The 22,980-nt window shown below is 33.9% G+C and overlaps 1 protein-coding gene across 1 annotated transcript; it reads right to left on the reverse strand.

Moving 5' to 3' along the window:
- Positions 1-4,516: 4,516 nt before the first annotated feature.
- LOC134696956 (prestin-like) lies at positions 4,517-21,636 on the reverse strand. Its single transcript, XM_063558925.1, has 16 exons — positions 21,476-21,636; positions 18,777-18,887; positions 15,332-15,504; positions 14,355-14,519; positions 13,446-13,601; positions 12,691-12,773; positions 11,113-11,260; positions 10,087-10,200; positions 9,646-9,723; positions 9,058-9,153; positions 8,568-8,674; positions 8,169-8,238; positions 7,506-7,670; positions 7,109-7,252; positions 5,351-5,405; positions 4,517-4,635 (listed from the first exon to the last, which is right to left on the reverse strand). Exons 1-16 carry the CDS (start codon positions 21,597-21,599, stop codon positions 4,517-4,519), a joined length of 1,908 nt encoding a protein of 635 aa, XP_063414995.1. The 5' UTR covers positions 21,600-21,636.
- Between the last annotated feature and the right edge of the window lie 1,344 nt (positions 21,637-22,980).

Genomic DNA, 22,980 nt, shown 5'->3' on the forward strand with positions numbered 1-22,980 from the left:
GGTGGGTGTCTGCTGGGGTTGGTAGCTAGATAAACGGTTCATTTTATCATGTATATATAGACTGATATTGATTTATTTGTTGCTTTTCCACTAAACATGCGGAATGAAGGAGTAAAGGGAAATAATTGTCAGCTTTCAGTCAAATAATCTGTCTGGGTGACACTGTCTTCTTGTTGACTGTTACCCTTAACTAGCACGTTAAACATCCGGCTCGGTTTGTCTGTAATGAAAAGGTAAAGTTAATATTCATATGACATTTTCTCTTCCTTTGAATGCATTTAATGTGCAGCTGAACAGTCAGCAGTCATCTACCATCAATACATTGGTTAATATTTACCTCTCTATTTCTTCTTGAGTTTTCACAGGCAAGGGAACATTGATACCAGTTCTGTCACAGAAAACATTATAAAAGATAAAATCTCATCATTCTGTATTTTATAAGGTATCTAAAGATTGCGTTGGCCGTAGCTATTTCGCAGTAACGCTTTACCATGACCGTAAATTTAACTCTTAAACTACCGTCTGTATAACACTTTTCTCGCAAACTTTAGCTTGAGAAAATGCGCGGTGACCTATCATTTTTATTATATTTTGAAAAGTACATCATTTAAAGATACTACATTTTGAAAAAGTATGAACAAATTCTATCATTTCTATTTTAGACTCCATACCAACTTAATTTGAAATAAATGCACATAGGTGTCAGTATTCACCTCAGAAACTTACAAAACCTTTGAATAGACTTATTAAGAAGGGATATAATTACGATACTGTTGTCAAGTCATTAAAGATTGCATATTTTGGCGTTAATATTGAGTCACTGATAAGGTCTTTGCGTCGGAACTAAACACATTTATTCTAAAAACAGTTGTTGGCATGACACGGGTTATATTCTTCTCATATATGTTATGATGGTATGATACTAAACCCCTAACGGGAAGGATTGTGCCTGATGTTCATATGATGAAATCATAATCTTCCAGTCAGTTTAATTGAAGTCTGGAGCTGGCATGTCAGTTAACTGCTAGTCTGTTGTTATTTATGTATTATAATTATTGTCATTTTGTTTATTTTCTTTGGTTACATCTTCTGACATCAGACTCGGACTTCTCTTGAACTGAATTTTAATGTGCGTATTGTTATGCGTTTACTTTTCTACATTGGTTAGGTATAGGGGGAGGGTTGAGATCTCACAAACATGTTTAACCCCGCCGCATTTTTGCGCCTGTCCCAAGTAAGGAGCCTCTGAACTTTGTTAGTCTTGTATTATTTTAATTTTAGTTTCTTGTGTACAATTTGGAAATAAGTATGCGTTCATTATCACTGAACTAGTATATATTTGTTTAGGAGCCAGCTGAAGGACGCCTCCGGGTGCGGGAATTTCTCGCTACATTGAAGACCTGTTGGTGACCTTCTGCTGTTGTTTTTTTTTTATTTGGTCGGGTTGTTGTCTCTTTGACACATCATTCCCCATTTCCATTCTCAATTTTAAATGTTAAATATATTACACCTAATGCTTAAATTCCATTTTAACGTTAAAACTTTCATTAAACTTATACTTACAATGCTTCTAAGTATTCCACTAATGATCTTAACTCAGTTTGGACAAGTTCGGAGTGCTGGAATTTCCTATCATCAGGAAAATCAGCTCTTGTCTTTATAGAAGGTAAATCTAAATTCTCATGAACCTTTATATATTTACAGAAAAGATGGATATTTTCTAGGTTGTGAGGTGCTGTAGATATTTTATGAAGTGTACGGTTAGTTTCTGTCCAAATATCGATAGTCTTCTGAAGCTTTGTTACACTTTCAGCAGCCACTGTTTTGTCTAATCGCGCTTGGTCTTCAATGGCAGCGACTATGGCGGAAGCAAGATTAGAGGCGAGGTTAGTGACCTGTCGTCTGGTATTCTGTCTGTCTGTAGAACTGAACCTTTGTTTATCAAGGTCATGTCTCTGTCTTCTAGCCTTTTCTATCTTAACTTTAAGTGATACCATTTTTTCATCTGTTTGTCTTCGTATTTCTTTAGCAGCGTTATCTACATTATATATCACGTGATTTTTATGCTGAGAGAGATCGTTATCTAGACATTCCTCGCACAGTTGGAGAGTGCAAGTAAAACAAAAACGGACGACTTCCTTCAGATGAGTGCGACATTGGAATGGTTTATTGTCGATACTCTTTATCAAGTGTTCACTAGAACTGTAAATAGTCGGAGGTGCTGCAGTAACTCCACAGAAATGTTCACGCTTACAATCGCTGCATAAATACTGTAGACACTTCTTACATAGCTTTAAATATTTCCTTTCTTCACAACGATTACAAAACTGAATTATAACTGTCGCCATTTTTGTTTAAAGCAATCAACTGTTTACCAATGATCCATGAAATATTGTTTAAACATTAACAATTGATTTGAAACAGTTGAAAGAGAAATTGTCATACAAAACCTACAGATCTGGTATTTAATTGTCAAAAATTGTTCAAGATTCATTGCATGAATTATTTCATTATCGAAGTTAAACTTGAAACATTTTTATGCGTAATTATGTTTATTCGTACAATCGTTGAGGAAAATCAAATTACCTAATTAATATAAATTGCATTTCATACAAGAATTATAGCTCAACCAGAGGTTGAATTTATAATAATTTCCACTTTCCATTTTAGTTTTGCAACAAATACATGTCATGCGATATAATCTAATATAGAATTAATCCTTTCAACACGTCATATATAATAGAACAACAGATTTTGTAACTAGATTCACGGTTTTATTATACTCATTTGCTTTTTTATTGTATAACATGTACAAACATCATTTGCCACTTATAAATATGTATTCCAAATTCATATACATGTAGCTGAAAAATATCGTTATTTCACTACAGACGAGAAATGAACTACATATATGTATAAAAAATATCAAATTTACAAACCTTTCAAATTTGAAAAAAAAAAATATCAAAAAGGTGTTTTAGGTGATATAAATTACAACATATAAAAAAGAAGATATGGTATGATTGCCAAAGCGACAACTGTCCACAAGAGACCAAAGTGACACAAACATTAACAACTATAGGTCAACGTACGGTCTTCTACAATGAGCAAAGCCTATACTGCATAGTCGGCTATAAAAGCCCGGGATATAACAATGTAAAACCATTCAAACAGAAAGCAGATGACATGCCCGCACTATTTGTGTTTCATGTTAGAATCATATTCAAAACAGTGTGGTCCTGGCCATTGATTGACGACCTAAATTATGCCATTGACTGGGACAGATTAGGTGAACGTTTGTCTGTAACGCCCCTTGTAACGACCATTGCTCACTTCTTACTTATTATAGAATTTGAACTGTGGGGTCACCAAAGGTTCTTAACGCCTTTAATAATAAAATCATTCGAAAAATTATTCAGATATTATTGACATAAATCAACACATCGTATTATTTTGGATTCGTTTTTCGAATTGCTTTATTTAGTTGTTGGGAACCTTTGATGAACCCACAGATTCAGAGTCTTTAACAAGTACATAGTGAGCAGTGATTGTTACCGTCAAACGTTCACCTAATCTGTTCCAGTCAATGGGATAATTTAGGTCGTCAATCAATGGCCAGGACCACACTGTTTTGAAGATGATTCTAAATCTATTTTGGGAGAAAAATAGTCTGGGCGTAAATCATGTGCATACTACCATCTATAATATTCACCATTTCAAGATAAAACTGACCTCGACATGTTGTACCGATCATTGTAACAGTTAACTTTTATATTTTACTTTGATTCAAGTGTGCAGGTGTATCTGTGTCGGCATTCTTCTCAAAGGTGTATACCAATCATTTTCCTTTTCATAAGACGTAGTAGATCCTTTTTTAAATATGAAAAGTTAATCAAAAGAAACCGGATTTCTATACGCTTCGGTATTTGCCATTGTTTATATTTTAAAAATATTTCAAGAATAACCTTTATTATTCATAAAAGGGAGAAGACAAAACAAAAGTACAAAAAACGTTAATTAAAAATTATTATTCAGTTAATGTTAATGACTTACAATATACAACCGGTAGTCAGAAAAAAATGCGTCCAGTTTTTATGTCGAGAGAAGCCTATTGCTCCGGAAGGAATCATCCTTCCGCAGTAGGAAAACTTGCAATACTAGTAAATTGGAATTGAAGTCGAACAAACATTTTACATAACATTTTACTAAGAACATAATTATATACAGGACTTAGAAACTAAGCAATCCATTTGGGTCAAAATTTTGACTATAAATGATAAGCGGAAATTACAGGTGTAACTAGACTACGTAGGTATTACTGTTCTTCAAATGAACCAAGTGAGTAACCCCTTCATGTCATCAAAAGACAGGGTAGTGGATCAATGGTAACGGATCTCTTTTATAAAAAAATGAAGATAAAAGACATGGTATAAAATGTTGGCAGAAAATGACAACTTTATATTTCGTGCAATATTTATTATTCAACACAATCGAAAATGTATATATGAGAATTATATCAGACTTGTAATCCTGGTCTAAGTTTTTTATTCGCAAGTATACAATTCACTGTTAAATATACTGTTTCTTCATAACCCGTCATAAAGTCTGTAGATGTCATCATCGATATGACACTATCTGTTGAATAAAAAAAAACATTTATAAGAAGTATGATACATTTATTTTATTTGCTATTGGGTACATTTTGCTACACATGTTACAGGTAGAGAAAATACGGCGATGAGTGCAGAGGAATCTGATGTCAGTAGTTGTCGTTTGTTTATGTAATTTATACGTGTTTCTCGTTTCTCGTTTTTTTTTATAAAGATTAGACCGTAGGTTTTCCCGTTTGAATGGTTTCATACTAGTATTTTTGGGGCCCTTTATAGCTTGTTGTTCGGGTTGAGCATAGGCTCCGTGTTGAAGGCCGTACATTGACCTAAAATGGTTTACTTTTTTACATTGTTATTTGAATGATGATTTGTCTAATTAGCACTCGCACCACATCTTCCGTTATCTAGATATAACTTTCTTTAACAACTAATGACAATTCCACTGTCTGTAATATTTTTCTTATCATATATGTAAACATTCAGCCCAAATAATAAAGCGACGACAGAATATTCGTACTCGAATTTAAAGCGTAACATATAAATTAAAAGGAAGACAAGCTATGATATATCATTTCAGTACATTAAATAACTTCTAGCACTCGAAAAGCCTTGGACATAGAAACAGCGCGATTATTGTTGTTCTTCGGGTAAAGTGCAATGCATTGATCGCTTTGAATTATGATGTTGTTACTACAAACAAACAAGCTTATAGTACAAGGAAATATTTTTAAATTACTCACCATTACAGCTAGCTATACATACTTCAATTCCAATGCTTTTATAGTCGGTATATACCTATAATATTCAGATATCCTTAAACATAATTAATTATCAAAGTTATGACCACTATAAATTCAGAACTATAATTGCAAGGTTTGTATGGTTGGACTAAATGCGACTGAGTGACGATCGCAGTAAATAGTCTTGCCTTTTTGTCACTTCATAAAAAAATGCAATTATAAATGCACGCGACAATATTGGAATTTTTACAGAATTTGTAGGAACATTTAATCTAAAAAAGAAGATGTGGTATTATTGCCAATGAGACAACTATCCACAAAAGGTGTAATACCACCATTGATTTTCCCCTATTAGTCTTTGTTACATATGCACTTTTCAAAAAGAGAAATACTTGGCATGAGTAAAGTTTTATCCTGTCCAGTTCTATAGAAAAAGTTTCACATAACAATTCATTGCATATAAGAAAATAACCATCATTGGAAGTTAACCAATCAAATTTCTCCCCTTATTCTATCTGTGTACAAGGTTTGTCGCCAAGTAACCTCAAGATTACAAAATTTTCTATAGATATCACAAATAAAAAATAATGGTGTTTTGAAATACCCAAGACCATGATTTGGTGGTATTACACCAAAAGACCAAAATGACACAAATATTAACAACTATAGGTAACCGTACGGCCTTCAACAATAAGCAAAGCCCATACCGCATAGTAAGTTGTGTATAATGTACATGTTTAATTAAATAAACCTATACACATAATTATTACTGTAATCTATCAGATTTTCATTGTAATACCGAAGTCACACTAGGCCACGATCGCGCTACGATCTCTGAAAAAAAATGTTGACGATCGTTGTGCGATCGTGTAGATCGCAGTAAGCTCGTGGTGAGGTCGTAGTGAGGTCTTAATGATCGTTATGAGCAACTTTGAACATGTTAAAAATAATCGTGGTGCGGTCGTGGCGAAATTAGATCGTAGAAGAAGCGTATCGAGTGCACAGTAAGATTGTGGTATGATGGGGGCTATGATCGTAGGATATTTTGGTGTCATGTCTGTGTTGTTTTCTAGAATTCTACGTATTAATGAAAATGAGAAGAATTACAGCAGTATTTATACGGAATATGATGTTGACGTTATTGCTGAGAGCGTAGTTAGATCGCGAAATGAACGTGGTAAGATCAAAGAATGATCATGGTAAAAGCGTGCGATAATCGCAAATGAAGCGTGGTAAGATCGTGTTGCAATCGAATTAACCGTGGAATGGTCGTAGTGAAAATGTGATGAGCGTAGTAAGATCGTGATGATCGTGGTGAGGTCGCAGAAGAAGCGTGGTATAATCGTAGCGGAATCGTTTTAGAAGCGAAATGAGGACGAAGTAGCATCGTGAAAACAACAAAAATCTATATGTTCAGGCCGCTCATACAGCAACCTCACCATGATCTACATTCATTTCAGATCGCGGTGAGCGTGATGCGATCGTGGTCTAGCGTGTCAGGGGCATTAAATAAAAACTGAAACATATTGTCACATTAAGTCTTGTAAATTAATACTCAATTGTTCAGCCCTCTCGTGTTAACATGTTTATTGACTATGGTTGTAATGTAATGTCTCTCATGTATATGCACCAAGTTGTGTTTTAAAATAAAAATATCTACCTATAATATATTTATAAAATCTTTTTATGATAGCTTTAACTGAACATATTAACATTGTGACTAACTTTTCATAATTCAAAGAACACATATTTACATACCCTTTTTAATGCCTTTATTCCAACAATATCGATAAAATTTACTCCAGAAAAATCCAGTATAACGATTTCTACATCATCTACAAATTTTTCCGACATCTTCGACTCTATTTGCATTGTGAGATCACAATTGTCTGTCACATCTATCTATGAATTAAAGTATGGAACATGTACATTGTAAGTACTGTAAGTTATGATAACATTGCTTAAAGTTATGATAGAGCAATTCCATACCCATCTTTAGTTATAAAAGGGCACGACATGAAAAAACGGGAGACATTTAAAGTTTTCAACGTGTTCACTAGAAAAAAAATTGTAAAAATTCTAAATCCTTATATTTGTTTGGCATCATTGTCTTGCAGGGACTTTCATTTAAATTGAAAAAAGATACAACACTTACCGGGCTTATATTTGTCTCTATTTGATTAAAGTGTTTCTGTTTCTTCCTGGCCTTTACTGGGTCTATACCAGTCAACTTAACAACACTCTTCACAAATATGTCGGCATTAGCAAAGTAAATAGGAGCTTGGAACTGAACTATTCTGACATTTTCTGGTGTAATAACCTGCAAAAAGATATACATGTATTTACTACTTAACATGATATTTGCATTGTATCTATATTTTTTATATAACACAAACGTTGAAGATATTTTGACCATGTCCTTTTTGTATCTAAAACTAGATGTTAAGCAGACAACCCGCCACATTATGTGCATGTATGTATTTCCTTTCCTTATTCGGGAGCTTGTAATTCAATTATTGTCGTAAGTTGCTGTGTTACATATTTGTGTTTTCGTTGATTTACTTCATTAATAAATTAATGCCGATAGTGTTCTCGCTTGAAGCATTTTACATTTGTAATTTTGAACCTTTTATACACTTAGCTGAGTGTATCATATAGAATGTGCTCATTGTTGAAGGCCGAATGATGACCTATAGCTGTTAATTTCTGTGTCATTTTGTCTCTTGTGGAGAGTTGTCTCCTTGACAATCATACCACAACTTTTTAATAAACCTCAATCAATCATCTATGTATTTATTGTATTAGAAGTGAAACTTACGGGGTCATATCTGTCTACCGATTTCAACTGATTTGTCTTCCCAACAAATCCTAGTGTATATGACGAAGGACTGAAAATAAATATAACATAGACTGTTAAAATTCATATCTTGAAACAAAGTGTTCTTGTGAAATCAAAAATCTTGCAGAAACAAACCATTCTATATTTCGTCACAATATTTGAAACCATAAACTTCTTTTCTTTGTCATATTTATAAGGTTAAGATTTTTTTTGATCATATATAAAAATATATTGAATTCCATGTAAATTTAATAGTTGTCATAGCTATAAGCAGCGCTTTAATTAGAATTGTTATAAATTAAAGTAATACTAGTAATACTAAATAGACTGTGGGTATACTTTACAGGATTTTTAGTCCTATTTCATGTAATCGTTTACCTCTGAGTACGTAATGATACTGTTAACAAAGAAAATATCAGACTGGACGCTATACCAATATCAACATCAAGAATGGAGGAGGTCAGAAAGGTCACCATCCATATAACCTGCAGAAAAAAAATTACAATTAAAACTTCTCAGTCTGTTTAGTTAAACTGCAGTTGGAAAAATCGTTCACTATTACAAATTATAAAGGAAGTGTTTTATGATTTTCAATGACACAACTATCCAGGCCAGATAATTTAAAAGAATGCCACTTGGAAAAGATGTAATTTTGAATAGCAACCGGACGTGTCAGTGTATTTATACAACCCTCTTATCCAAACGGACGCTTCTCTTTAGCATGGGTTTTACCCAACGAGATAGAATTGTTATGTAAAAATACGACACATTTGATATACATGTTAATAATCTGGTTTCTACAATGGACTAGACTATAATTATATTATTAACCAATATACTTGGTATACACGTTATAGTTTCTACTTACGAAATCATACTTTGATGTACGCCACAGTGATGGTACCTCTAATATCTGAATAAACATCGTACGGAGGTTTATGATAATGACTGCTGACAAAACACACTGTAAAATCAAATATCCTTCTATAGACAAACAATTAATACAAGTTTAGGTTGTCCATTCTTTTTGTATGCTCTTAATAATAAGATAACTTACGGTAACACTACTTTTAGTTAATGTATATGTCGGAAAAATAGAAAATATTAAACAATAACAAATAAATTAAATGAAAAAAACTCATTTCAAGTTCTAATTATTATTCAGGACCAATAGCTGCTCTGAAGTATTAATTCAAGTTAACACTATTTATATAAGAATAAAATTTTAACTTTTTTGGATTCGAGCGTCACTGATGAGTCTTTTGTAGACGAAGCACGCGTCTGACGTATATACTAAATTTAGTCCTGGTATCTATGATGAGTTTATTTTATTTTACATATAAGATGTTCAATGCAATTAACTATTTACTGCTTTCAAATTACGTGACGTACATTCAGCCTCATTTAAAAAAAACATATACAGAAACGTCTATATGATGAAGAATGAGCATCCTACCTTTGGTAATGAGTAAAACAATGGTCCAATTGCTAATATCATGATTATGACAATAACACATCCCACTAAACAGGCAATCTATAAAATATCAAATTCATATATTTTATACACTTGTTTGTTACAATAACTTTTGTTACAATAACTTTCAATTGAAGATTTTTATTTTGAATGTTACATGTCGTTATTTTCACATATTTTATTAAATAAGAGACAAAAAACTGACCTTACAGCAGAAAACACGCATGCATTTCTTCCAAATCTCAATCAAATATTGAACTTGAACCAAAAACAAAAATCAGTGGTGGTTCCTGATTGCGATTTAATTTAAAGAGTTGTATAAGAGAAGGAAAACAAGAAGGTAAATGAACATGTAAAATAACTAGGCAATTTATTGTATATACAATGAAACCCAAAGAAAGACATATCATTGTAAACCGATACCTGGGATTTACCGTTCGTACCATCCAGTACCATAGTTCTTGATAATGACCCTGCATTGATGTATCCAGAGAAAATCGAACATACAACGCTCCCAGCTCCACTTGCAACTAACTCCTATGGAAATAATTATATCTCATTTTACTTTGAAGTTCTCAACATCTGTAATTTATGCACGTTTTCATGACAAGCACTTTTTTTCTAATTTCACATACTGTAAACCAACTTATATTCGCGGATACTTAATTTCGCGTTTTACCCTTTTTAGACCACTTCACGGCTATTTAATTTCCCGATTTTCTGAAGTTCTATAAGGAACGATCCATGTATAACATATTCGGGAAGATTAATATTTGCGTTATTTTTCTATTCGCGAAAGTCGCGAAAATAAATCGCGCGGGAAAATAAGTTGGTTTACAGTAATCATATAATTCTATAAAGGTAAGCAACATTTAAGATCCTCTCATGGTATGGCGTTCATGTATATGGAACTTACACCGCAGATAATTTTTTTCAAGCTTTATCGCTGTGTAAATACAATGTCTGGCATGCATGTGAGTGTCTCATATTCTGATATCTATGATGAGTTTATTTATATACCCATACTCGGTATATGGTACATAGTAGATTAAACCTAATTGTTTTCTTAGCTCTTTTAGGACAAAACTATTAAACTGTTAAATCTGTAATCCACGAACTAATAATGGTGTTTAATGGTCATAGAAGACAAGTTTTTACATTGTCTAGTTTTTTAAATTAGTTTCTCGATAAACTTATTGTTTATCTGGAATAATGGATACCATTTTCATACCTTTACTATTTAAAACTAAACGAAAATGATTTTTTAATTCAGTTTCTGAAACACAACGCTTTATCTTTTTGGGATAAAGCATGCAATGTTCTCTATATGACAACATAGTTCCATCCAAAACAAAACTTGACATAAGCCATCTTTTGATAAGCACTTGATGGGTACATTTTCCAGTTACTAAGAGTGATCCAGGCTCATAGGAGCGACTGGTACTTTACCTGATTCGGATCAATTTTATAATTATGTTTCCTGGCCAGAAGTCTAGCGCCAGATACCGAATGGGTAAAGGCCACTATTCCTATAATGAAGGCGTCAGCTATATAATCTGTAGCTATCACGGGGTTCGGTAATACTGGTGATGGCAACCTGAAATATGTTACATGGTCAAGATAGTTTTAATAAATTAGACGATTGTAATCCGTATGGAACTAAGGTACACTTGACCCCCTTATTTGTAAAAAAAAATTAAAATAAAACTCAGTAGAGAAATGTTCCTGTCATTTTTTCACTTTAATCATTTTAAATAGATTGTATTTCTTAAAACGGTTAGGAAGTCATTAACAACATAGTACAATGTATCAAAATAAATATCAATACCATCGCCAATATGTATATTAGCACAATACTAATTTTGTTCTAAAACGGATATGCAGGGAAACGGTTTGCACTAACTTTTTGGTGTTACCCTTCGAAAAACATTTTAAAACTGAAACCAAAGACGTTTTAAAATGAAGCGGAATAAAGCAAATCGATCGAAAACTGACATTATGTGTCTTTCTATGTTGTTATGTTATACTATTGTTTCAGAATAGGGAGAAGGTTTGGTACGGTTAAAACGTTTAATCCTGCTGCAAATTTTGAATCTGTCCTAAGTCAGGAATCTTATGTACAGTGGGTATCGTCTGTTAATAGACCACTTTCGAGTTCATCCGTCACCGGAAAAAACTCGTCAATTATACGCGCCTTTATCGCAGTCATCTGTGCGTTTAGGGGCGTCGTCGCTTCCTTACTTGAGCGAGTGGTTGGAAAATTATAATTCTATATTGTACGAATTATTCGGCAAATTGAATTCTGAAAATAGACAATCAACACTGCTGTCATTAGGGAATTGTCAGTAAGTACCTACAGAGCAACCATTATTTCCAGTTTATCCTGCACAAAAACGATCACTAAGACGCTTGATGAACGTAAATAGTGCAGGGATACAGGCGAGCCCCTCTATCTGGTAAATGACGTCATAAAGGCGTGCATAATTGACGAGTTTTTGCCGGTGACGGATGAACTCGAAAGTGGTCTATTGTAGTCTATACGTGTTTCTCGTTTTTATAAAGAGTAGACCGTTGGTTTCCCCGTTTGAATGGTTTTACACCAGTTATTTTGGAGTCCCTTTATAGCTTGCTGTTCCGTGTTGAAGGCTGTACCTTGACCTATAATGGTTTACTTTTATAAATTGTTACATAGATGGTGAGTTGTCTCATTAGCATTCATACCACGTCTTCCTATATCTGATTACCACGGCAAACATAGAAAAACGAGGAATAGATAAACAGGGTCACACCACATTATATAATAAACAAAAGCAACATGGACTCCATCAAATACTTGGAATGATGTCTAACTTGAATGCTCCAAAAGAATAATTAGATCCTTCCCCACTTGTGGCACCCTTCATACTTCCGAGTCATGTAATACAGATGAGAATTGTAAGGACTGTTATAAAATCGATCTTTTCCATATATCTAGCACCGAATGCTGAGCAGAAGATAGAGATTTTATGTTAACAAACTATACATTACCCTGCTGGAATGTCTTTTAAAATGTTGATGTTGAACCTCTGATTGAACTCTGCGAAGTGAGCAATTCCAGTTGCTATGGAAATCTAGAAATAAAGGAACATACATTTTATCATTTTGATTGATTACAAGCTTTCATTTAATGCATATCTATAGGTGCAAAAGTCGAATTATATACTAGTGAGAAAACATAATTGTTTTTAGTACATAAATCAAGTTTTGGTTTATTTAAGGAAACCCCGAACATTTGATCTGGGTCTTTGAATTGCAGTCTGATCGTCATATACATTTACCAAATTATATCTGTTTTGCTCCTCGTATACATTTGTACCAATTATATCTATTTATAAATCTTTATTGAAACAGTTTGTTAAACTATATACATTTTTTTCTGTAACAGTTGACATTTAGTAGTAATTTTCTTTCATAAACCAATATTGCATCCATGTTTTAGCTGTATTACTTGTCGTCATGTAACCAATAGAGAAAGGGCCTGATGGGTTATTTTCGTTCTTCGTGATCGGTGCATTTTCGCTATCGTGATCAGTTTTTTCTACAGATTTCTTATTTATTATATTTTCGTGATCTGTGATCATGGACATTTATTTTTTGTGAATCGTGATTGACAAAAAAATCAACTCGTGAATCATTATGAGAACTCCCATCCCCTTCCATCAGGCCCCTCATAGAGTGTTAAATGCTTATAAATACTAACTAAATATGATTGGTTCATGCATTCCATCTTCTGTTATACTTACAATGATAAGTTCTATAGGAATGGGCATCTTTAGTCTAGATTTAAATCTCATATTAATTTGAACTTTAACGAGATAAAGTATGATGAAACATATCACAGTGGTAATGAGTGTGGCGAAGTTAGTGGAGGGTATGTTGTAACAAACATCTATCCAGGTCTGAAAAAATAGAATATAGTAAAGTATAGATACATTTGGAGTTTAGTATGGCGTTCATTATCACTGAAATAGTATACATATTAGTTAAGGGTCCAGCTTCAGGACGCCTCTTGGTGCGGAAATTTCTCGCTACATTGAAGACCTGTTGGTGACCTTCTACTGTTGTGTTTTTTTCTATAGTCGGGCTGTTGTCTCTTTGACATATTCTCCGTTTCAATTCTCAATTTTTCATGTAATAATATTCATCATTATATACATAAATTATATAATGTAACAAAATAATTTAGTCGAAACATCTGCCAATTACTTATTGTAATAACTCATTGATTAATATGTATAGTGGCGGATTCACGGTGTTTAGAGAACGAACTCCCTTTAATTGTTTTTTGTTTAGCATAACATTGTTTTAAAATGCAGTTACCTGGAATAACGCCCCAACCATTTAAACACTCAAAGATTCGTTGATTTTCTTTTGTTCATGGTACATACATGTATTTATTGTCTATTTCTATCTAAATTACTAGTAGGTATTTTGATTGCCCCTTGTTTTCATTATTCGAACCTATGGCGAAAATAATCGAAAAAGACAAGGAATATAAAAAAAATTATGAATATTTTCGTTTTCCCTTGCAAAAAAAATGCAAATTTTAATTCTTCAGTCATGAAGAAAATCAAGTTCAGATAAGAGCTGGATTTGGAGAACGGACTGACGAACATAAAGCATGGAATATGTATTACGTTTTGGAACCCTACCTTAATAACCTTGAATATGCCATTATGCTGAGGCACTGAGATGCCAAAGATGTGTTTCGCCTGACTAGTTGTAATGTGGATTGCCACTGCTGCCGTAAATCCACTTACTAACTGCTCTGACATGTAAGTCGATATCAAACCAAACTTTAATTTACCCAATATAATCTGAAACAAAAATAATATTTACAAACTTGTAACTATATTTTTAAGATTGATTTAATCTTTATTCATGTAGCGGAATAATTTTTCTCACTCTTGTATTAACTAGATAAATAATCAGTTGTTTTATATGCCATGACTTATAATTCTCCAATATGAAAATAAAGAGATGTGGTATCCTTGCCAATGAGAAAACTATCCATTAAAGTTCAAATGAAGTAGATGTAAGCTATTATAGTACAGTTTTTAACAATAAGGGGGGAATGCCGTAAAGCAAAAAGACCCAGACATGAAATATATACGAAATAATTTATTTAGAAAACTAACGACATAATTCACAATTTAAAAAAAAAGATTATTTAACAGGTTAGATGCAAAAGGTGATATATATTATAAAGTGCATATAAAAACACATGAACAATAAAAGTTTTTGGTTTTAGTTATATTGTGTGTACTGTTGCTTGTCTTTGTGGCGTGTTTTCATAATAGATTGGCCATGCCATTGTCAATTTGTTTTCGACTTATGAGTTGAATATCCGTTTGGTATCTTTCGCCTGTTTTAAAGTGAAAAGCGTTAAAAAAAAGAGATAATACACATTCATTTGGAAATTAATATAGCGTTCATTATCACTGAACTAGTATATATTTGTTTAGGGGCCAGCTGAGGGACTCCTCCGGGTGCGGGAGTTTCTCGCTGCATTGAGGACCTGTTAGTGACCTTCTGCTGTTGTTTTTTTATTTGATTGGGTTGTTGTCTCTTTGACACATTCCCCATTTCCATTCTCAATTTTAATTAAAAAAAATATATATTGTGTTACCATGAAAAGCCCAGACACGAATGATACTGACGTAGCTATCTCTATTTTTCGTTTATTAATAATATCATCTATTGAAGTATTTGTTGAGCTTTCTGTGACGGTATACAAATTGTTTTCTTGCATTGCTACATCAATCACTGAGGCCATCATCAGACTGACTACGGCTACTGCCCCTAATAAAAAAAATATCAACATCAATCACTGAGGCCTTCATCAGCCTGACTACGGCTACTGCCCCTAATAAAAAAAATATCAACATCAATCACTCAGGCCATCATCAGACTAACTACGGCTACTGACCTAATAAAAAAAATACCAACATCAATCACTGAGGACATTATCAGACTAACAACGGCTACTGCCCCGAATAAAAAAATATCAATATCAATCACTCAGGCCATCATTAGACTGACTTAGTATACATGTACTGCCCCTAATTAAAAAAAATATCAACATCAATCACTTAGGCCATCACCAGACTGACTACGGCTACTGCCCTTAAAACATATAAACATCATTCACTGGGGCCACCATCAGACTGACTACGGCTACAGCCCCTAATAAAACAAATATCAACATCAATCACTGAGGCCATCATCAGACTGACTACGACTACAGCCCCTAATAAAACAAATATCAACATCAATCACTGAGGCCATCATCAGACTGACTACGGCTACTGTCCCTAATAAAACAAATATCAACATCAATCACTGAGACCATCATCAGACTGACTACGGCTACTGTCCCTTATAAAACAAATATCAACATCAATCACTGAGGCCATCATCAGACTGACTACGGATACTGCCCCGAATAAAAAAATATCAACATCAATCACTGAGGCCATCATCAGACTGACTACGACTACAGCCCCTAATAAAACAAATATCAACATCAATCACTGAGGCCATCATCAGACTGACTACGGATACTGCCCCGAATAAAACAAATATCAACATCAATCACTGAGGCCATCATTAGACTGACTACGGCTACTGTCCCTAATAAAACAAATATCAACATCAATCACTGAGGCCTTCATCAGCCTGACTACGGCTTCTGCCCCTAATTAAAAAAAATATCAACATCAATCACTAAGGCCATCACCAGACTGACTACGGCTACTGCCCCTAAAACATATAAACATCATTCACTGGAGCCACCATCAGACTGACTACGGCTACAGCCCCTAATAAAACAAATATCAACATCAATCACTGAGGCCATCATCAGACTGACTACGGCTACAGCCCCTAATAAAACAAATATCAACATCAATCACTGAGGCGACCAACAGACTGACTACGGATACTGCCCCTAATAAAAAAAAATGTCAACATCAATCACTGAGGCCACCATCAGACTGACTACGGATACTACCCCTAATAAAAAAAATGTCAACATCAATCAATGAGGCCGCCATCAGACTGACTACGGTGACTGCCCCTAATAAAACAAATATCAATATCAATCACTGATCAGTCCATCATCAGACTGACTACTGCTACAGCCCCTAATAAAATATATATCTACATCCATCACTGATGCAATCATCAGACTGACTACGGCTACTGTACCTAATAAAACAAATATCAACATCAATCACTGAGGCCATCATCAGACTGACTACGGATACTGCCCCTAATAAAAAAATATCAATATCAATCCCTCAGGCCATCATTAGACTGACTACGGCTACATGTACTGCCCCTAATTAAAAAAAAATATCAATATCAATCACTCAGGCCATCAATAGACTGACTACGGCTACTGCCCCTAATAAAAAAAAATGTCAACATCAATCAATGAAGCCATCATCAGACTAACTACGGCTACTGACCTAATAAAAATTATAAAAATTAACCACTGAGGCCACCATCAGACTGACTACGGATACAGCCCCTAATAAAACAAATATCAACAGCAATCACTGGGGCCACCATCAGACTGACAACGGCTACTGTACCTAATAAAAAAATATCAACACAATCACTGAGGCCATCATCAGACTGACTACGGCTACTGTACCTAATAAAAGAATATCAACACAATCACTGAAGCCATCATCAGACTGACTACAGCTATTGTACCTCATAAAAAAATATCAATATCAACCACTGAGGTCATCATCAGACTGATTACGGCTACTGTACCTAATAAAACAAATATCAACATCAATCACTGAGGCCATCATCAGACTGACTACGGCTACTGTACCTAATAAAAAAATACCGACATCAATCACTGAAGCCACAATCAGACTGACTACGGCTACTGCCTCTAATAAAAAAATATAAACATAAACCACTGAGGCCACCATCAGACTGACTACGAGTACTGCCCTTAATAATATAAATATCAATATTAATCACTGGGGCCACCATCAGACTGACAACGGCTACTGTACCTAATAAAACAAATATCAACATCAATCACTGAGGCCATCATCAGACTGACTACGGCTACTGCTTCTAATAAAAAGAATAGCAACATCAATCACTGAGGCCATCATCAGACTGACTACGGCTACTGTCCCTAATAAAAAAAATATTAACATTAATTACTGCGGTCATCATCAACATGACTACGGCTACTGTCCCTAATAAAAAAATAACAACATCAATCACTGAGGCAATCATCAGACTGACTACGGCTACTGCCCCTAATAAAAAAAATATCAACATCCATTACTGAGGTCATCATCAACATGACTACGGCTACTGTCCCTAATTAAAAAAATATCAACATCAATCACTGAGGCCATCATCAGACTGACTACGGCTACTACCCCTAATAAAAAAAATATCAACATCCATTACTGAGGTCATCATCAACATGACTACAGCTACTGCCCCTAATAAAAAATAACAACATCAATCACTGAGGCAATCATCAGACTAACTATGGCTACTGCCCCTAATAAAAAAAATATCAACATCAATCATTTAAGCCATCATCAGACTGACTACGGCTACTGCCCCTGATAATAAAAAAATCGATCAACATCAAACTGACCCGAGCTTCTGCACATACTAGAAACACAATTATCATAACACATAAGGAAGAGCAAACAAGTGGTCTCATAACACAGATGATCTTTTAATGCAGGTTCAATATAAATGAAATCTATAAATAATGGTCTCTAAACAGAGGTGGTTGCTTAATACAGGTCTCTTGTACATGTTTCATTGTATATGAGTATAACTCTGACTGCTGCTACTGCAACATGCAATCTCAGTTAACTGCGGTTACTGCTACATGTAATCTGAAAATTAACTGCAGCTACTGCAACATGAAATTTCAATTAACAAATAACCTTTTAGACAGGGAATCTTCGTTCAAGGTTTGTTTCGGAAAAAGATATTGTTGCTCAAGTTTGGCTTCTTTTGCCAGACTGAAAGACACATGAAGAAAGCGAGAACGTCCAATCGGTTATCCTTACCTACAGAGAGATGCCTTGATGATCCGAGGAAAAAGTATGTCAAAGGACCAAAGAAGGCAGTATACATTCCACATATTGGTGGGAGTGTTGTCAATAAACCAAATGCCATACCTGAAATAAGAAAAGTTAGATGTACATCCGATATATTGCTGTAGATGGCATTGCTTTCAACAATCCAAAGCCACATTTTACATTAACCAGGCGGCGAGGCATATAACGGTATACATTTTGCTTATTCAAAATGAAGGTTAAAATGTTAGAGGTTATAACATGTATAAATAATGCACAAAATGAGCAAACTTCTTTTTTCTGTATTGTTTAAGTTGGATCTTTACTGACTGAATCACACGTGTATCATTAGTTACCATCATTACATAAAGAGGACCCATGAACAAACGGACTTTGTCTCACAAATTTCGTAACACTTCAAGCAATGCATAGTTAGAAACCTATTGTTCAGTGGTTGTCGTTTGTTTCGTTTGTGGATGTGGTTTACAAGTGATTCTCGCTTTTCGTATTTTCATATAATATATTGTACCGTTGGGTTTCCTGTTTGAATTGTTTTATACTAGTCTTTTTTGGGGCCTTTATAGTTTACTGTTCGTGGTAAGCCTAGGTTCCGTGTTGAAGGCCATACTTTGAACTGAAATGGTTTTCTTTCACCAATTGTCGATAGAATCTGTTTGTTATTGATGTGAAGTTGGTGTTGAATTCCACTATCTGTTTCAGTGTTATTTCGCAGATTAAAGAAAAAGACTTTTGACCTGTAATGTGTTTATAAAAGCCAAAAACTATTTAATATTGTGATCTTTCTTTTTGTTCTAATCACTGAAATTTAATAAATCAAGTACATTATACAACTGCACAATTTATGTAACCATGCCATTCCATCCATCTCATGGTTTCTTTATATATATGTTCCAGACCGTATGAGTATTTGGACCGTATGCGTACGGTCCGGACCGTATGCGTATACTCGTACGGTCCGACCATACGCGTACGGTCGGACCGTACGAGTATACTCATATGGTCTAGTACGAGCTGGATAATACCGGTATTTGGACCGTATGGATATATTTTAGACAAACATTTATCAACAAACTTTTATTGAGTTTTAAAAATTAACATTTAATAATTTATTACAATTAAATATATAAAGTGAACAAGTGAACATTTAATTGAATTGAATAGTTCTGAAATTAATTGTCTATCGAAATCCTGTTTTGGCACTCTCGGTCCGGGTGACACTTGCTGCCACAAGGAACGTCTGATTTTTTACATTTGCATGTCTTTGTCAGACATGTTCCTTTACATTTGCACTCTTACTTGCAAGAGCAAAAACTTGCTTGTTTTGCGGTCGCATGCAAGGAAATTCCGTTTGTACTTCAATGTTCCTTGTCAAAAGTTCAATATCACCCATATCATAACATGAGTTCAAAATACCAGCTTGTACAAACTTGCATCTTTTCCGATGATATCATCAACCCTACATAATAATCTGGGAAGATCTCCCGATGCCCTATCAACAAACTGGTATTCGCACAGTGACAAAGCTACCTTTTTCAATTTTTGCATTAGTTTTTGACACTTTTTTATTATATTTTCTCATTATATTTTCGACAGATTTTTTATAATTTTTGTCAAGTATCTTTCGTATTCTGTCGTGAGAAGTCATTTGTCCGTCGTCAAAAGTTCAACATCACCCATATCATAACATTCCAAATTCAGGACAATTGATCAATGCGAATTGCTTCTCCTTAACATATTGTTGGAATCTCGCTGAATCACTTTTCCCATTATCAAAACTCTTCTAATTCTCTCAGTTTTCTCACAAGTGAACAGCTGGTTTGACGGTTTTTATAGTAAAGTTCCTAAATATTCTAAAATCTTTTCTTCCCACATTTTGTTTACTTCTAAATAATCTAATAACTTCAATTCAGTGAGCAATATTCAATTTCGTGTACATGTATTTCTGACATGCTAAATACATGAGATTATCGGATTAAATTTACGCGACTTGTTTGAATAATTAAAATATTATGTTTTTATTCCAATTACTACATTTGTGCTATTAAAGATTTTATATTAATTCGAGATTTCAGTTATGTTGACCTGTAAAATACATTCGTATCTAATGAACTTGATCTACTTCTTAAAATCAGTCAGACCGTACGCGTACGGTCCAAATACTCATACGGTCTGGAACATATATATGGTATTGTTGTTACTCCTTTCATATTCACATACTAAAGTCTTGAGAAATAAAAATTATTAACAAGATTATTTTATAAATTTCAAGTCACTTTTATTATTTGGCGAAATTGCAATGTTGTTCTTTGAATCATATGCATCTAGTCTAAAAGTGGAACTAGAAATCTTTAAATTTCGCTGAACAATCATATACGGGAAATGAGAATTTTAGAAGAAGAAGTATCCAACATAATCTGTATATTAATAATATATCCGGAGCACCTGAGATCACCCCTAGTTTTTGGTGTGGTTCGTGTTGTTTATTCTTTAGTTTTCTATGTTGTGTCGTGTGTACTATTGTTTTCTGTTTTTCTTTTTCATTTTTAGCATTTGCGTTGTCAGTTTGTTTTAGATTTATGAGTTTGACTGTCCCTTTGGTATCTTTCGTCCCTCTTTTAATAAGATTGTTCTTTATACCGGCATTTGTACAATGTAGCTAGCTGACGTACCTTGGGGTATCTGCATGATACCGACAGTAATTCCAGAGAGAATATCACTTACTAAGTATTTCCGTAAGTTATATTGTTTTAGGTTCTGTATTATAGGCACATTAGAAAACAAACATGACTTCATGTAATTCAATGATGAGTACTTCCTGGCATGTCTTTTAATTCTGTGGCAAATCCTTTTTTTTTTATTTTCTTTTTAGAATATTTAGCATTAAAATCAACAACTCTGTGTAAACCGATGTTTTCATACGTTGTTAATTCCAGGATTTCTGGTTCAAGCTTTGCCATAATGGCAGTGTACATGTAGTTTTATATTTCCACGTGTTTTACATGTTTTATACACAATAATCCATACACATAGCAACACGCAAATTATGGTTCTAGATCATTAAACTGCTAAAAATACAATTTAAATGTTTGTAAAAATTTGAGCCATGGCCAATTTGCCGGCGATTTGTTTCATTCGATTAGATAGGTAAATCATGCTTTAAATAGCCCGATCGATGTTAATTATAGAACATGATAATACGTCACGTCATCTATTTTCATACCTTGAACAGGTATTCCTACATAAACAAGGCCAAGACTATTGATTTTTTAATATTGATTTTATTTTATTATTAACATCCTTTATGCAAGGTGCCATACCACGTAACATGCCAAGGAGCCAAATAACACGGAACAAATTCAAATCTTGATTGTCTCATTCTAAATATATGTATATCTGTACTTTTCCTGGTCTTTTAAGGTTTTATCGTCTATAAGATAAGATACTACATGTTTATATTTTAACCCGAGAACATCTTTAATACCGTCAGTAAGTCATAGATCACCCTGTGTTACTGACACATGTTATATTGCCTTTTCTGTCATTTTAACAAATCGGACCTTCGTTGTGATAGAGATGCAACAGCTTCTTGATGTTTTACCTACAATCATGACAATCACGATTTGTAGTGTAATTGATTGTTCTGTTGTGCTGTTTTATTTTCTGATGACTGAAGTACCGGTGTAGGGACGGTGGTAAACATTTCAGAACTAGTATCTAAACAGTTTGTGAATTGGCGACAAAGTTGTTGTTGACTGCATTTGTTACATATGATACCATGTTCAAAAACAGTTTCGAAAAATAGTTTGTGTTGTTTTGAAACTTGTATACAATGGCCTTATTTTAAGTTATGTGTCCTTGGATATATGTAATAAATGTAACCACATTAATAGAAAGTAAGTCAAGAGTATGGATAGTCTAGGAATGCACACAATAAGCAATACATTTTTTTTCTTTGATACATGTAAAATGATAAACTAGTAAACTATATAGTCAAAATGAACCAGAATGACTCTATGAATTAAGCAAACATCCGAAAAAATATGATTGAAACATTAAAATTTTAATATAACAATACAAAAAAATGCAAATATTTTGAGCGAGATTCGAACCCTTTCTTTTTAACCATCATTTATTAGTAGTTCTGTGCTCTACTAATGGAGCTACGGCGATGCTT

Source organism: Mytilus trossulus, chromosome 14 (assembly GCF_036588685.1).
Source record: "Mytilus trossulus isolate FHL-02 chromosome 14, PNRI_Mtr1.1.1.hap1, whole genome shotgun sequence".
Lineage (NCBI taxonomy): Eukaryota > Metazoa > Mollusca > Bivalvia > Mytilida > Mytilidae > Mytilus > Mytilus trossulus.

What these genes read in the sequence shown, in the direction of transcription:
- LOC134696956 (XM_063558925.1), bottom strand. Translation starts at nt 21,599, where the DNA reads ATGAAGTCATGTTTGTTTTCTAATGTGCCTATAATACAGAACCTAAAA. An exon ending in GTACATCAAAGTATGATTTC is followed by an intron (nt 8,675 to 9,057) that starts GTAAGTAGAAAC and finishes TTTTTTCTGCAG; the next exon opens with GTTATATGGATGGTGACCTT. An exon ending in ATGTATAGCTAGCTGTAATG is followed by an intron (nt 4,636 to 5,350) that starts GTGAGTAATTTA and finishes TTTATTCAACAG; the next exon opens with ATAGTGTCATATCGATGATG.